The 14,488-nt window shown below is 47.7% G+C and overlaps 3 protein-coding genes across 9 annotated transcripts in view; all 3 read left to right on the top strand.

Moving 5' to 3' along the window:
* Positions 1-5,889, top strand: part of LOC117146978 (zinc finger protein 521) — a 37,790-nt gene extending 31,901 nt beyond the window's left edge. For 2 of the 6 annotated variants that reach the window (XM_033313934.1, XM_033313859.1), the window contains exons 6-7: positions 15-693; positions 2,268-5,889. In XM_033313934.1, coding sequence (XP_033169825.1) covers positions 15-693; positions 2,268-4,439 — 2,851 coding nt within the window. In that variant the 3' untranslated portion in view covers positions 4,440-5,889. Of the gene's footprint in view, positions 1-14; positions 1,237-2,267 lie in introns of all 6 variants that reach the window. The other 4 variants (XM_033313776.1, XM_033313688.1, XM_033314012.1 and 1 more) reach the window with 3 other exon arrangements.
* A 581-nt stretch (positions 5,890-6,470) lies between these two features.
* On the top strand, positions 6,471-8,205 carry LOC117150401. Its single transcript, XM_033317265.1, has 3 exons — positions 6,471-7,562; positions 7,856-7,984; positions 8,053-8,205. Exons 1-3 carry the CDS (start codon positions 6,615-6,617, stop codon positions 8,104-8,106), a joined length of 1,131 nt encoding a protein of 376 aa, XP_033173156.1. The 5' UTR covers positions 6,471-6,614; the 3' UTR covers positions 8,107-8,205.
* A 424-nt stretch (positions 8,206-8,629) lies between these two features.
* Positions 8,630-14,422, top strand: LOC117150492 (ubiquitin conjugation factor E4 B). Of its 2 annotated transcripts, none has more exons than XM_033317396.1 (9): positions 8,630-9,006; positions 9,620-9,944; positions 10,100-11,512; positions 11,574-12,145; positions 12,253-12,649; positions 12,715-12,827; positions 13,135-13,459; positions 13,517-13,859; positions 13,925-14,422. In XM_033317396.1, the coding sequence occupies exons 2-9, from the start codon at positions 9,738-9,740 to the stop codon at positions 14,191-14,193; spliced, it is 3,639 nt and encodes a 1,212-aa protein (XP_033173287.1). In that variant the 5' UTR covers positions 8,630-9,006; positions 9,620-9,737; the 3' UTR covers positions 14,194-14,422. The 2 variants fall into 2 exon arrangements, with proteins under 2 accessions (XP_033173287.1, XP_033173286.1); XM_033317395.1 differs by having other exon boundaries at positions 9,617-9,944.
* The last annotated feature ends 66 nt before the right edge of the window (positions 14,423-14,488 follow it).

The following is a 14,488-nucleotide window of genomic DNA, read 5'->3' as shown; positions in this document are numbered from 1 at the left end:
CATTCAACCAATAGGCACCAGAATCGCGATGCTGTGCTGGCGCACGTGAAGATTCACTACCAGGACGCCAGCTACCCGAAGTCCAACTCTGGGAACTCCAGCACATCGCCACTGCAGGTATCCGTGGGCGGTAGTCCACAATTCTACATGAACAAGGTCTTTGCGGCCATGTGCCTGTCGCAGACGCAGTCACAGTCGTCGCCCAACTCCGGCTCAGCCGGAACGAGTCCGGCCATCTCGGCCGGACTGCTGCAGCGGGCCATCCAGGAGGCCCAGCACTCGCCCACTCCGAACGCCAGCGCTCTGAGCGGACTTGCTTTGGCGTTGGCGGGCGGAAAGCCACAAGCCAATACGACGAAAGCCAGTGCCGCCTCCATTTTAGAGCACGGTGAGCAGAAAGCGAGTCAAAACGAGGCAAGTGCCGACAGTCTGACGTCGCCGAACACCACCACCACGAACTCAACCACTAGTAGAACCACCAAAGACAACACCGCCAGATCGCTGCAGGATCTGCTCACCTCACCGCGCAGTGCCAGAAATGGAAATCATCCTTCTAACGCTAACAGTAACTCGGTTGTGGGAAATGGACTCCGGCTGGATGCCGTCTACGTCGCCTCATCCACCAACAATACCACAACACCACCACCACCTCCCACCAACTCAGTCAGCAAGCCCAATGCATCGCCTTTGCCAGTAACTACCACTCCTACTCCTATTTCTACTGCCACACCGCTGGCTCATCCACTGGGTGCGGGTAACCACAGATCATCCTCATCCCATCACAATGACCAAAATCATGCTCCACCCTCACACATGGCCGGTGATGGTTGCCACCTGGCGTCGGGTCTAACCCATGTCCACACCATAAGCACTAACACGAAAGCCAATCCCAGCTCCAATTCCTTTCCCTCGTCATCGTCGTCGTCGTCGTCATCATCGTCTTCGGTGGCCTCCACTTCATCGGCCGCCGGCTCAGCGTCCGCCTCGGCGTCCTCCACCACATCGTCGCCACCGCCGCCGGCAGCCTCATCCTCCGCCTCCGCCTACATGACTGCCATGGCGCCGCAGAAACATGCGCCAACCGTTGCGCAGATGTCGCATCCGCAGACGAGATTCCATAGCCATAGTCCAGGTAGTCCCAGCTTGCTGACCATGGCCGATGGCGATCGACGCGAACCGTCGCCGTATCGCTGCGGCCACTGCCACCAGGTCTCGAATTGGAAGCATGTCATCCAGGTATGGCCCAGTGCACTTTAATGGATTTGTGTTTTGTCCCATTGAAAAACCGAAGCGAGCCGCCAATCCCCGAAAGTTTCGTTTTTGACCCGAACTACGCCAAGTCACCTGAATTACTAGGGTCTTTATAATAGTCCATAGGATTGGAGGGATCTATTATCCTAAACTTTTTATAGAAGCATTCCACAGTGCAGATCTTAATATAAGATTATAAAATTTAATATTTTCCCGTTTAACAAGTTTTTGTATAATTTTTTAAATATTTTAGAAATTATCTATATTTATTCATCGAAAACTATATTTTATCAAATGGGTTTTATAAGTATTTATCTAATCTTGAAGAACTTGTGAATGATTAAGAAAGGAATGAATGTAGTGTAAATCAGCCAGAGTGCCTACTTCCAGTTCAAAAAGTCTGGGAATCGTAGGAAGTTCAAACAAGATCTCCTACTAGCTTAGCACACAACCTAGACAATTTGCAGTCCCCGATCCGATACCTTCTGCCACCCATCTCACCACTCCATCTGTGTCCGTAGTCCTTGCGCTGCGCTGGTAAATATGCAAAGTCTATTTTGTAAGCCCCATCTTTAATTATCCCGATTTTGACTGTTTAAATGTGTGGTGTCTGGTCTTGCTTTTGTTGTACACTTATATGATAAACGATTATTAACTATAAGCAAATCATTGGTGAAAGTATTGCTTGCTCTCTCTCTCTCTCGAACTAAGTGTAATCCATAAATCCAAAATCATAAACAAAACCAAAAAAGAAACAAACCCATGACACCATAAAAATATAAAGCTAACCTTAAAGGGATTCCCATTACGGTGCGAGGGTTTTCGATTGGGCTAAACTCATGGTTTATTATCCCTGAACAAGGGCACACACATAATACGTACATGCACACTCACACACACATACACCCACCATACATACATATACATGAAAACAGAAGGACACACACTAAATGCCATTTACCCATACAAAAGTTGTACTAATTGTTGACTTATTTCCCTTGTTTTTCCCAAAACAGCGGCACTGTCGCTTAAAGCATTCCGGGGATATTCGGATCGAGACCCTTGAGCGAGGAGCCAGTGTCTCGGCGAACGCACCACCCATCTACCGACCCCTGGGAGCAGGTGCCAGCAACGAATCCCAGTCCCACATCCACAATCCGTCGAATCCCATCACCAGCAACATCCTAAAGTCGGGCAGCAACACTAATGCCAACAGCAACATCAGCAGCAATAGTGCCCAGCCCCTGCTGCTGACCACCAAGCAGCTGGAGCAGATCTTCCACACACCACTCTCCGCCAGCGCCGCTGCAGTGGTGAATGCGGCCAACACCCAGCAGGATATACAAGCGGCGGCGGCCTATTGGGCAGCAGCCTGCAAGGCAGTGGTGGCCAACAGCAGCGCCGAGGAGTTGCTGCAGTTGCAGCAGAACGACCAGATCGAGGTCACCCGCCTGACGACCGCGGCGGAGCACTCCATCGGATCCAGCGGCGGCGGCAACAACACAAAGAGCAAGCAGCAGAAGTGTCCGGTCTGTCCGTACATCTCGGAGAGCAAATCCCAGATGAACTACCATGTGTCGCTTCATAAGCCCACGCAGTACGAGTGCCGCCTGTGCACCTTTGTGTGTGCCAAGAAGCAGCATCTGAGCAGCCACATGAGAACGGTGCACCAGCAGCAGATGGTGGCATCGGGAGCAGGTGCAGCCGCAGGAGCAGCCGGAGGTGTAGGAGGAGGCGGAGCTGCCTCGCTGGGTCTGGACTTCAGTGTGGCCCTGCAGTTGGCCGCAGCTGCCAAGCAGGTGCAACAACTGCCCGCCTCAACACCACTCTCCATCGATTTGTCCCAGATCCAGATGGATGCTGCCTCCGATGCGGAGCTCAATCCACAGCAACTGCCGCCGGAGTACCAATATAAGCTGATCAGCTACTGTCCCAGGTGTCCGGCTCGCTTTGCCCAGAAGCACAATGACGAGCGCAATGCCAAGCAAGAGCTGGAGCAGCATTTGCTGGCACACAGCGACCAGGAGCCGGAGGATCAGGATCCGAGCTATGTCTGCGCCTACTGTGAGTATCGTACGTCGGAGGAGACCCTGCTGCAACTGCACCGTGCGGTGCACATGTCCCACTACCAGGAGAAGTGCCAGGAGCTGTACCGGAACTGCAAGGAGGATGTCGAGTATCCGGCACCCAAGTTGCTGCAGCTGACCGGTCCCGAGACCATTTGGGTGGTGGACAATGAGCTGAGCTTGCAGCTGCTGCAGCAGACTACCGGAGGTGCAGTTAGTACCTCCACCGGTGGGTTTGACAACCAGAACTCTCTGCTCAAGAAGCAGCTGGAATCGGGCGGTGGCCAGATGATCGCACTTCCCCGGGAAGTGTCGGTGACCAAAAACGAGGCGGAAGCCCCCGAGGAGGACGAGGAGCGACGTAGCAGCTCCACGCCGTCGACCAGCGCTTCGGTGGCCACCAGTGATTTGGCCGCAGATGGCAGCAGTGATGCAGGATCCGTTGACATGCCCCAGTCCATTCCGGCACCGGAACGCTGTCTCCACTGTCCATTCGAAACGCAGCATCACGAGGAGCTCATGCAGCATCTCCAGAAGCACGCCTGCGTGAATCCTCCACCTCCCAACTACCAGAAATGTGCCCACTGTGATTACAATGCCAATGAGGAGGCGGAAATGGAGGAGCACACGGCGCTGCATTTCAATGCCAGTGAGAAGCTGAAGTCCGTGGAGTTCTTCACCTGCTACGATCAGCTTGAGATCAGCGTGGAGCGGGAACCGGAGGAAACTGCTGACTCAAAGGCGGAGCAGACCGAGCACAACAACAACCAGGACAATGTGATGAACGCCAATGTGCAGCAACAGCAGCCGAGCAGCAACAGCACAGATGAACAGCCAGCTGTCGAGGGGATGGAGGAGTCGTCGGCCAAGAAGTCCAGCACCAAGTTGATTCTGTACAAGAACGATGGCGGTTTGAGTGTGAAGCTCTCCCAGGATGAGGGCGCCAATTCCGAGTCCCAGAAGAGCGAGAACATCAGCGATCGCCTGCGCAGAAGGATCCTCCGGGGAAGTGCCAACCAGTCGGAGGACGCCACTTCCACCTCCGGCCAGGAGCGACCCGCAACACCGGACAAAATGATACTGGTCAATGCCCAGACGGGCAAAGTCATTTCCAGAAAGTAGGCCACATCCAGGGGTCGAATCTTTTAATTTAATCCATAATTTATCCAACTAAGCCTATGGTTATATTTCGATTTAAGTGAGTTTTGGTTTTGTTAATATTTTGTTGTTGCTTATGCTTTTCCATTTTTTTTGGGGTATGCGTTAGTGGAGTTGGGAAATCGTTTTAGGCACCTGTTTTAGGATTTCTATTGTCACTAACACACACCCACTTATACACACCTAGTTGGAACATGTTCCTGCACATTTACGTTTTTTCTAGAACCTAAGTTAGTGTTACGTAACCATAATTTATAAACAAAATGGAATGAAATACCATTATTCGAATACTTTGCAAATGGGATAAGCCGGAATTCTTAATGTAATTACTTGCTAGAACGGTGCAAAATGTAATTTAAACTAATCGTATTGTAACTTATCAAAGAGATAACTATAGAAGGCATTTTAATATAGAACCTATATATTTACCATCGGCTTAATATATGAAATTGGAAAACCAACCCAATCCGAGCAAGATCCAAAAGCGTTTCAAGGAAATCAACTTTGTACAGGAGAAAAAGAGATAAATTCAAAATTATGTCTTGCTACAAATAATTCGTTTAATTTTTCGAATGGGAACTGTGATTATTGATAATTGTAAATGCAAAAAAAAATAAAAAACAAAAAGAAAGTGAGCGCGTATATCATGCAATGAATATGGTACTATATACATACTATATAAATCTATACATATATATATTTACACACTGCTGCTGCAAAAATAAAAACTATAGAAACGAAAAGAAACACATTTAAAATGCAATTGAAAAATCAACAGAGAATAGGGAAATTTTTGCAATATTTGCAATATTATTTTGTACAAGTGCAGCACACGGTTAAAATTAGTTAATAGTAATTAGTTTCTACTACGGATTAGTTATGTTCTCATCATTAATGCGAATGTTTTCCAGCAAACGGCGTCTTTGTAGCACAGTGTAGGCGTTAACACTACAAACAAAATGTTATCATTAAACTGTAAGCAAACAAAAAGAACACATGTGGAATAGCGGGGCCATATTTAAATAGTTTAAACTTAATGCAAGGAAACATTTGAAAACAAAGCAAATCAAAACCAGAAGATATAGCGCAAACAAGCGATATGTATACAGAATCTAACTTGGATATAACTGCAAACCGCCTTTGATATGCATATATACATCTTATATCGATACGAATATCTATACACACAATATATTATATATTAAATAGTCCTTAACATTGAACTACATTTAAACTTAAATCTAGTGTAAATAACTTAGTTTTGTTTACTGCGCACACAGCCACACGCAACACTTACACACACACCACACAAACACACAATAAGATTTACGGCATTGAATTACAAAAGAGAAAATGTACAAAAACAATTGTTAATAAAGAAATCAAATAAAAACAACACAAGTTGCATTTACAATTGACCGACTATCTGTATGTTTGGTACTTTTTTTAAACGCAATTGACCAATCGGGAAATTCAAAACTAGAGGCCAAAAGTCGTTTCTAAAAATTCAGATGATAATGCAAAATATTTCATTGACTTTTATGAAATTGAAAGCGCATAAACATTTTTCTTATTTCTGTACTTATTTTTTTACTTTTTTAACGGAATTTTAATTTGAAAGGTAGCCTGTGTAACGATATAACGGTAAAGCAATTTAAAGGTGAATTTCAAGATATGGCAACTCTGTGGAACTATGGAATATGGAACATATGATTATTTTACTCTTTTTTTAAATAAAGAAAAGGGAATAAAGATCCAAAAGGGATATGCAATGCTATTTAAGATTACTCCCGCTGAGTCACTTAAATAACAACTAAATTATTATTAAATTATAATTATTAATTATTATAGAAAAAATATTGGTCGTATCCACTCTAAATAATCAAAGCAGTCAAAAAAAATATAAAATTAAATAAAATATTTAGCACCCTGTTGCTTTTCCCACCGTTTCACAATCGCTGCCAAGTCAGCTACGCAAATTGGAAGGTATTTATCATAGTTGACGGTACGGTAACACTGAGAAAGCCGTTTTGTTGAAAGATTACAATTGAATTGCGATGCATTTAGCCAAAACTGAACTTTAGCAGAGCCCCAAAACGAGAGAGAGCCAACGCAGAGCACACGGAGCCACCCAACCACATGGATACCAAGTCCAATGATGACTCGGCTGGCAGTGACTCGCTGGACAAATCTATGCAAATCAAGTGTGTGATGGTGGAGACAACGACGACGGGCGACGGAGACTCCACAGTCGGAGATCTGGACAACTGCAGCAGGGATTCCGCTGCGGAATCGATTAACAAGGAATCCGGTTCGATGGAGGGAGCCGGCAAGCAGGAGGATCACAAGACTGAAGCTGCGCCGGGTACGCGGGGCGAGGGCGACAGTCCGCAGAGCAGCCAATCCCCACCAGAACATCCAGCCAGCAAATCGCCCACATCTCCATGCACTGCCTTCGAGACGAAAGTCAAGCTTATCTCACAGAACCTCAAGGAAACCACGCTGGCGGAGAGCACCGGCGCCTCCGTATCAGCATCCACATCCACATCAACACCCACGTCCGCCTCCAGTAGCATCAGCGGCAGCATGCTGGAGTCGCAGCAGACACCCGACAAGTCCACCCCCGAAACAACAGATTCCGCCTCGTCGTCCGTCCGCGTGAAGAAGGTACGCTTCCATCCGGACGTCAAGGAGAACGACGGCGGGAACTGGATGAAAAGAAAGCGACGCTCCATGCATACCAAACGAACCTCCTCGCCCAGCGGCGCTAACTGTGATGGCATGGAGCTGGACGGTGAGTACGAGGACAACGATGACGATGAGCAGGAGGAGGCGGAGGAGGAGTTCGATCTGGCCAAGACAATCGCCGAGGCGGAGGATTACCTCAAACAGCACCCGTTGACGTACGTGCAGCGCGTCGAACAGAACGGCGAGCGGCTGCAGGATGGACTGCTCAGCATCGAGGACATGCTAAACGAAGTCGGCGAGGAGGTGGTCACCGAGTACAACGACGAGGACTTCTTCAGACGCATCAAGCCCGAAAACGGCATTGAACGCATTCTGGGCAAGGAGACCAAGGCGGGAAAGGTACGTTTTTGCAATAGGAAAGAAATAGATTATCAGTACAGTTTAGGGTTCACATATTTGCCATGAATTTGATAACAGTTTCATTTACAAGACTTTGTTGGTATCATTTCTAGTAAACAAAAGAAGAAGGAGGTTTGCTTTATGACTTGTCCGTCTGTTTAAAGTGCTTTTACAAAATAAATAAATCAAAGATCAGCTTTCATTAGGAAAACTTTTAAACCAGTCTGAATCATATGTCGTTTGCCCTCTATCCCAATTGTGGGTATCATTTAATAACCTTAATATCCTTGCAGGTTGAATTCCTTCTGCGCTACGAGAACCAAGGCGGACTCTTCTGGGAATCGGAGGAGTTCATCAAGCGCACGTGCCCCTCGCTGCTCAAGGCCTACGAAATGAATCGAGAACGACGTCAGCAGCGCTTGGTTAGTCCTTATCTTAATTAAAACCACATATAATGCCAGTTTGTAATTCTAATGCTTGTGTTTTGCAGATGCATCACGTTGCCAAACGGCAGAGTCTGCGACAGCGATACACGGATTTCTAGTAGCGGTTACTTAGGTATTAGGTTCATAATTAGGTTCCACATAATTGTAACATTTTTGTAAAATGAAGTAAATGATTTTCTTTTGTTGAACAAAAATAACTAAACAACGCTTTCTTTTCATTATGTGTCATACGGGATATAAATATTTTGGTAGGCCTAATTTTTGTCTTCCGTCGTAAGTCAGTAGATTAAGTTCGCTCCTAGCAATTCAGCGATTAAGAGTTAGATATTTTCAAACGACTATTACCAGAAACAAATAATAGTTTCAGATATTTTCAAGCTAGTTCTCTTAGAGCAAAAAGGAAATAAATTGGGAATACATTCTGTGAGAACTTTATTGCAATTTAAGGCAGAAACAAAAGTGCTAATATAAAATTACAAGTAGTATTCAAATGATTCACAACTTTTCGGATGTTTAACGAAATTTTAAATTCGATAATGAAAACAAAAATATGAGGGCCCTGCAAGGGTTAAAGCAACTATCGGCGAACATTCCATCTTTAAGTGTGACCACGCCGCGGCCAGTGTGACTGTCGGCCACCAGACCAAACTGAAACTGAGTTCGTCGACTGACGCGAAACCCAAAAATTATAAGTAATTCAATTGGAGCAGAGTTCGGAGGTCTGTATTTCTTGAGCCCATCGTCTGGCCAGTGAAGCAGTTGTGTCGATATACGGATCGCATTCGGGCGATCCCCCCATAGATATAGCCAGCCTAGTGCCGATAACCAATCCCCTCGAATCTCGACGAACAAAAGAGAAATTTTTTGCGTGGTCACCAGACGTGGAATTGCTCGGTTGCATTGTCTAAACCAGATAGAATTCCCTAAAATGCAATAGTTACGGGCCGTAGCTCAAGCAATAAGTTTCGCAGCAGGTGAAAGTCGGTCCGACGAGTCAGGTAAGTGCGAATATATGTGCGACACAATCCGCGATTTTCCGCATTTCACACACCCTCTCACATTGGCCCAATGTCCGATTATATATCCCACGATTTTGTGTACTTTATCCGCCGTCTCAAATGCGCAAATGAGCTGGCGATATCCCGTGCCGATCCGATCCTATACGATCGCCTATCCCTAACCATTATATAAGGTTTCGCCATCCGATTCCGCATATGTTATGATATTGTTTACTTGTTTTGGGTGCAGTGCAGCGCCAGTGCTCGAGAAATCCCCTTCTAAAAATAGTTGCAGCCGTGCACTTTTTGTCAACCTCGGCAGCTCTGCGTCCGCTTTTGATTCGCATGGTGACTGTGTGCGGCAGGTCAGTTGTCCTGGTATGCTCCCAGGTATGCTGCACATCATCCGTCGTAGTGCGTAGTTGCGTAGCACAAAGAGAAACGACCAATCCATCTGGTTTTCGCGATGGCGGCATTGTCTCCTCGTGAACTTGACGTTGACCGCTGGACTTTGTTTTAATTTTCTCACATTTTGTTATTTTATTTATTTGTCGACTGCGCGTGCTTTTGTTTGGTTCATTAACCCACATCATCGCCTCTTATTTTGCAGCAGCATCAGAAGAAGCGGCGGAAAAACTACGCCACAAACAAACAAAAACAGTGAGAGAGGCGAAAACAGATTTGGTAGCACAACTGCGCATTGTTTCCCAGAGCCCCAGCGGATACGAGAAATGCCGGAAGAAGAGCCGCCACAAAAGCCCATGGAGGAGGAGGAGGATGATGATCAGGAGCAGGATCAGGACCACGAACAGGATCAGCAGCCCCAGTTGCCGCAGGGCGAGATGCCCGGTCAGGAACAGCCTGAGCAGCCCAACCCCGATGTGCAGCCGCAAGAGCCGGCCGAGGCTGTGGTGGTCACCGAATTATCCGCAGAAGAGGTATACCGTTTTCGAAAACTTAATGAAGCAACAAAATATCATATTCAAAGTTATCTAAATCATTAATACAAGTAAACTATTATGTAAAACGAAAGTGAATATACTTAAATTGGTAAAAGCTAAATTGTTGGAACTAACCTCTTAAATTCTTTCAGATGCGCGCCCGTCGTCTTCGAACTTTGGCCGCCCGAGGTGGCATCCAGAATGTCCTGGCGCCCCTGACTACTAGTCCTCAGAAGGCGCCACGGAAGCCGACCAACGTCTCTGGCGAGTCTCGACTGGTACGTGAGGCCACGCCTGGCGAAAAGGAGGTGTCACTGCCCACTTCGGCGCCCGCCTGGAGGGAACTGAGCGGAAAACCGGACATGGATGTGGAGATGAAGTCGGTGGTCTCGACACCAGTGCAAGATGTGGATATGACGCCAGCGCTCAGCCTGCCAACAGCCGAGGCCACCAAAAGGAGTGTGCTGCAGAGTTGCAAGATATTAGCTGGAAATGCCGAGTTGTCCATTGAAACTGTAGGCGGCCCAAAAAAAAGTGCGGATGAGCAGAACGAACAGCTGCTCTCCAGCCTGCTGAATGCCACGTGGAATGAGTACGGTAGCGGGTCCATCATTTGTGCACAGAGTGCCAGCTTCCTGGAGCAGCAGCCCCACCGCAGATTCGACTTCGAGTGCATTGTGGCCAATGTGCTCATGGAGGCTGCTTTGAAGATCTACAACGGTGAGCTGATCGAAGGAGAGGGCGTTTCCGTTAAAGCGGACGATAAAGAGTTCTCCTCTGCCAAGAAAATTAAATCAGATGATACGGAAGTACAGGAAATCCTTGCCAACGCAGTAGCCACCGGAGGAGCAACTGCCAGCGGAGAAACTGCGGCTGCTGGCGCATCTGGACCAATTGAAGCGACTAGTAGCGAGGCAGCCGGTAACTGCGTGGCTCCACCAGTGCTTAGCATCGTGGCCACCACCAAACACCACGTGCTGCTCTATTTAATCAGTTGCTACCAGAACTATCAGGCAGAGTGCTGCCGAAAGACGCCGCTCACCCAGCCTGCTCTGCAGCTGGCGTTTGAACAGGTGATGCGAATGACCGTCCTGGTGCTCACCGATCGCATTTACCAGAATCTCAACAGCCACATGGATCAGTCTGCTCTGCTGGATCTGATGTACATGGCCAAGGTGAGCGAGCCTTTCCTCATCGACTTGATAGTCCACACGCACCAGGATCGCGATACATTCGACACAATTTTCAGTCAGGTGCTTCGTGGTCTCTTCGCCGGAATGCAGCGCAATATCTGCACTTCCAAGATCAGTGTGCAGCAAATCGAGTGGCTGTCCAAACTGGTCGTCATAAAGGTGGGCAGTGTGCGACCCATCGCAGATCTCGTGTCCAGGCAGCCCAACTTCCTGCCACCGATCTGCACAAAGATCTCCGGTCGCGAAATAGTAAAATGCAGCTTTCTGGGACCCTTCCTCTCCGTGTCGCTGTTCGCTGAGGAGAACATCAAGTTTGCGGAGTTTACCACCAAGAACAAGCTTGAAGATGCCTCCAGCTCTCGATTGCGATGGGTGAGTAATTAAGTACTATTGTTAAACAATGTAATCATTGAATGAATTTTTAATCATTTAGGAGCTGCACTCAATGCGCACTCACATGCACGTAGTGTTCCATTCGCTGTGCGTAAATGCTAGCAGTCGTCCCAAGACGCTGGAATACATCGCCAGTATCCTTCGGCACAACGATCGTCGTGTGCAGTTCGCCAGCGACGAAAAGCTGCTGGCCAGGGACGGCTTTATGATTAACCTGATGAGCGTGCTGCAGCAGCTGTCGGTGAAGATCAAGTTGGACCGCATTGAGCCAAATTTCCATTACTACAAGAACTCGCTCGTTAACATCGAGCAGGACACGAAGATAAGGTACAGCGAGGAGGAGTACCGCAACTTCCTGGCCCGTGATTTTAGCCAGCCCGTGGAGAACACAAACTTCCAGACGCAGTGTTGGTTCCTCACCCTACAGGCCCATCATCTGGGCTACCTGCCTGCCATCCAGCGCTACCGTCAGAAGGTGCGCGCCATTAAGGAACTGCAGAAACTAATCGACGAGCTGGACCGTACCAAGTCCCATTGGATGAACTCCCGCTACGCCAACCGTAATAATCAGTTTAAGGAACGCTGGGAAAAGCAACTGCGAAAGCTAAATCGGTAGGTTACTTAAAAATCATTTCGTGACCTTCACACGCTTTATGAGTCACTTCCACCTAAGCGTGACGCATCTTTGGATCTAATTTGGTATCCCTTCCTAATTTCAGATCAAAAACCTGCTGCGAGATCACTCTTTTGGATCCGGCCCTGCTCCAGCGCTGCACGGAATTCTACTCCACTGTCTGCGAGTTCATGCTATACCAGTTCGAGGGACGCCCGATCGGGGGACCCTTCATCTCCCAGCTGCCCGTGCAGCAGCTATTACCAACGGATGCATTTTCCGCACTGCCCGAGTGGTACATCGATGACATCGCTGAGTTCATCCTGTTCACCATGCAGCATGCCAACATGGACATCCGTCAGGGCATCGACCACTCGATCATCACCTGGCTGCTAACCTGCGTCTGCGCATCGCACCTCATCAAGAATCCCTATGTGACTGCCAAGCTGGTTGAGGTGATGTTTGTGTTCTCCTTGAAGCCAGCCAACTCGATTAACGCGGCGGTAGGTTCCGGTTACAATCCCCTAAGTGTCATATTTCTAAAGCTTTGTTTATGTGCTCCAAACAGATGTGGAACCATGAGTTGGCCCAGAACGCCCTGGTCAGCTCACTGATGAGATTCTATGTGGACGTAGAGACAACGGGCCAAAGCACTGAGTTTTACGATAAGTTTACCATTAGGTGAGCATGCCAATGAACCCAACCGCGCTACCTTCGTAATTTAGAGTGAGTCATAACGACTGTTACGCACCCTCACTTTGGTAACGCCTCACGGAAAAGTTCCGAAAGTTATTTGAGGCGTAGATAAACAAACATTCTTTTATATAAAGCTAAATGCTTTTTAAGTGATTTATCTTGGCAATACAAACATGAATATACACATATTCGCAATCTCATACTAATACGCATAAATGCAAAGCACTCTCTCAATTCGCTTAATGAATGATTTACAAACACGTGTAATTAATCAAATATTATTCCTGTACAGATATCATATTAGCCATCTGTTTAAATCCATGTGGGAGAACCCCATCCATCGGCAGGCCGTCATTTGTGAATCCCGGGTGGGAAATCAGTTCGTGAAGTTTGTCAATATGCTGATGAACGACACCACCTTTTTGCTGGACGAGTGCTTGGAGAACCTGAAGCGCATCCATCAGACCCAGCAGCTGCTCTCGGATAAGGCTAATCTCAGCAAGATGAGCGCGGAGCAGCAGCAGAGCCGACTCACTCAGCTGGCGACGGACGAGCGCCAGTGTCGCTCCTACTTGACCTTGGCTCGCGAGACAGTCGATCTGTTTCACTATCTGACAGTGAGTGAAGAAGAGAATACGTGTGCATCTTAAATTTAAACCGATTATCAATTTTAGAGCGACATTAAGGAGCCGTTCATGCGCGACGAGCTCGTAGATCGACTGAGCTCCATGCTGAATTTCAATCTGAAACAACTGGCCGGGCCCAAGTGCAACGACCTGAAGGTCAAGAACCCGGCAAAATACGGCTGGGAGCCACGCAGTCTGCTGGCCCAGATCTTCGACATATATCTCCACCTGGACTGTGATAGATTCGCTGAGGCCCTGGCTGCCGACGAGCGCTCCTTCGACCTTCAAATCTGCAACGAGGCAGCATCGAGGATAAACCGACTGGCCCTCCGATCGGCGGTGGAGGTAGAGCGATTCAAGGCGCTCACACAGAGAGCTCACGAAATCTACGGTAAGAACATAAGAAACCACTAAATAAATCTGATTGAAATGCAAATGCAAACGTTTCCCTTGCAGTTACCAACCAACAGACTGAAGATGAGTGCGCCGACGCACCCGATGAGTTTAAGGATCCGCTGATGGACACGCTAATGTCGGACCCAGTGGTGCTTCCCTCCGGCACGGTGATGGATCGGGCGATTATCACCCGCCACTTGCTCAACAGCTGCACGGACCCGTTCAACCGGCAGCCACTCACCGAGGACATGCTGGTGGCCAACATTGAGCTGAAGCAGCGCATCGACGCCTGGCGCAAGGAGCAGCGTGGCAAGCGGAACAACTGCTAAGTCGCGCACCCGCAACCCATACTGCTATACTTAGGACTAGTTTAATGTGCAGTTTTAGTGTCTACCTATCTTCTACATATAAATATAAATATTCTTTGTGCAGGACTTAGTTTATTTGTGGTGCGCCCGATTTTTGGGTGGCCTGCAAGTATCAGTTACCATTAATCACCGCTCCCGTTAGGAGTCCTAATAATTTAGATGTTTGAAAAATATTGAAAATTTTCGCAAATCTTTCGTTGTTTTTCTACTTGGTTGCGAAAAAAACGACACAATACCGAGTTGTGCGGGTGATTTG

The sequence above is a fragment of the Drosophila mauritiana genome, chromosome 2L, assembly GCF_004382145.1.
Source record: "Drosophila mauritiana strain mau12 chromosome 2L, ASM438214v1, whole genome shotgun sequence".
NCBI lineage: Eukaryota > Metazoa > Arthropoda > Insecta > Diptera > Drosophilidae > Drosophila > Drosophila mauritiana.
The sequence above is the reverse complement of the archived record's forward strand: the minus strand, read 5'-3'. Positions and strand labels throughout refer to the sequence as shown.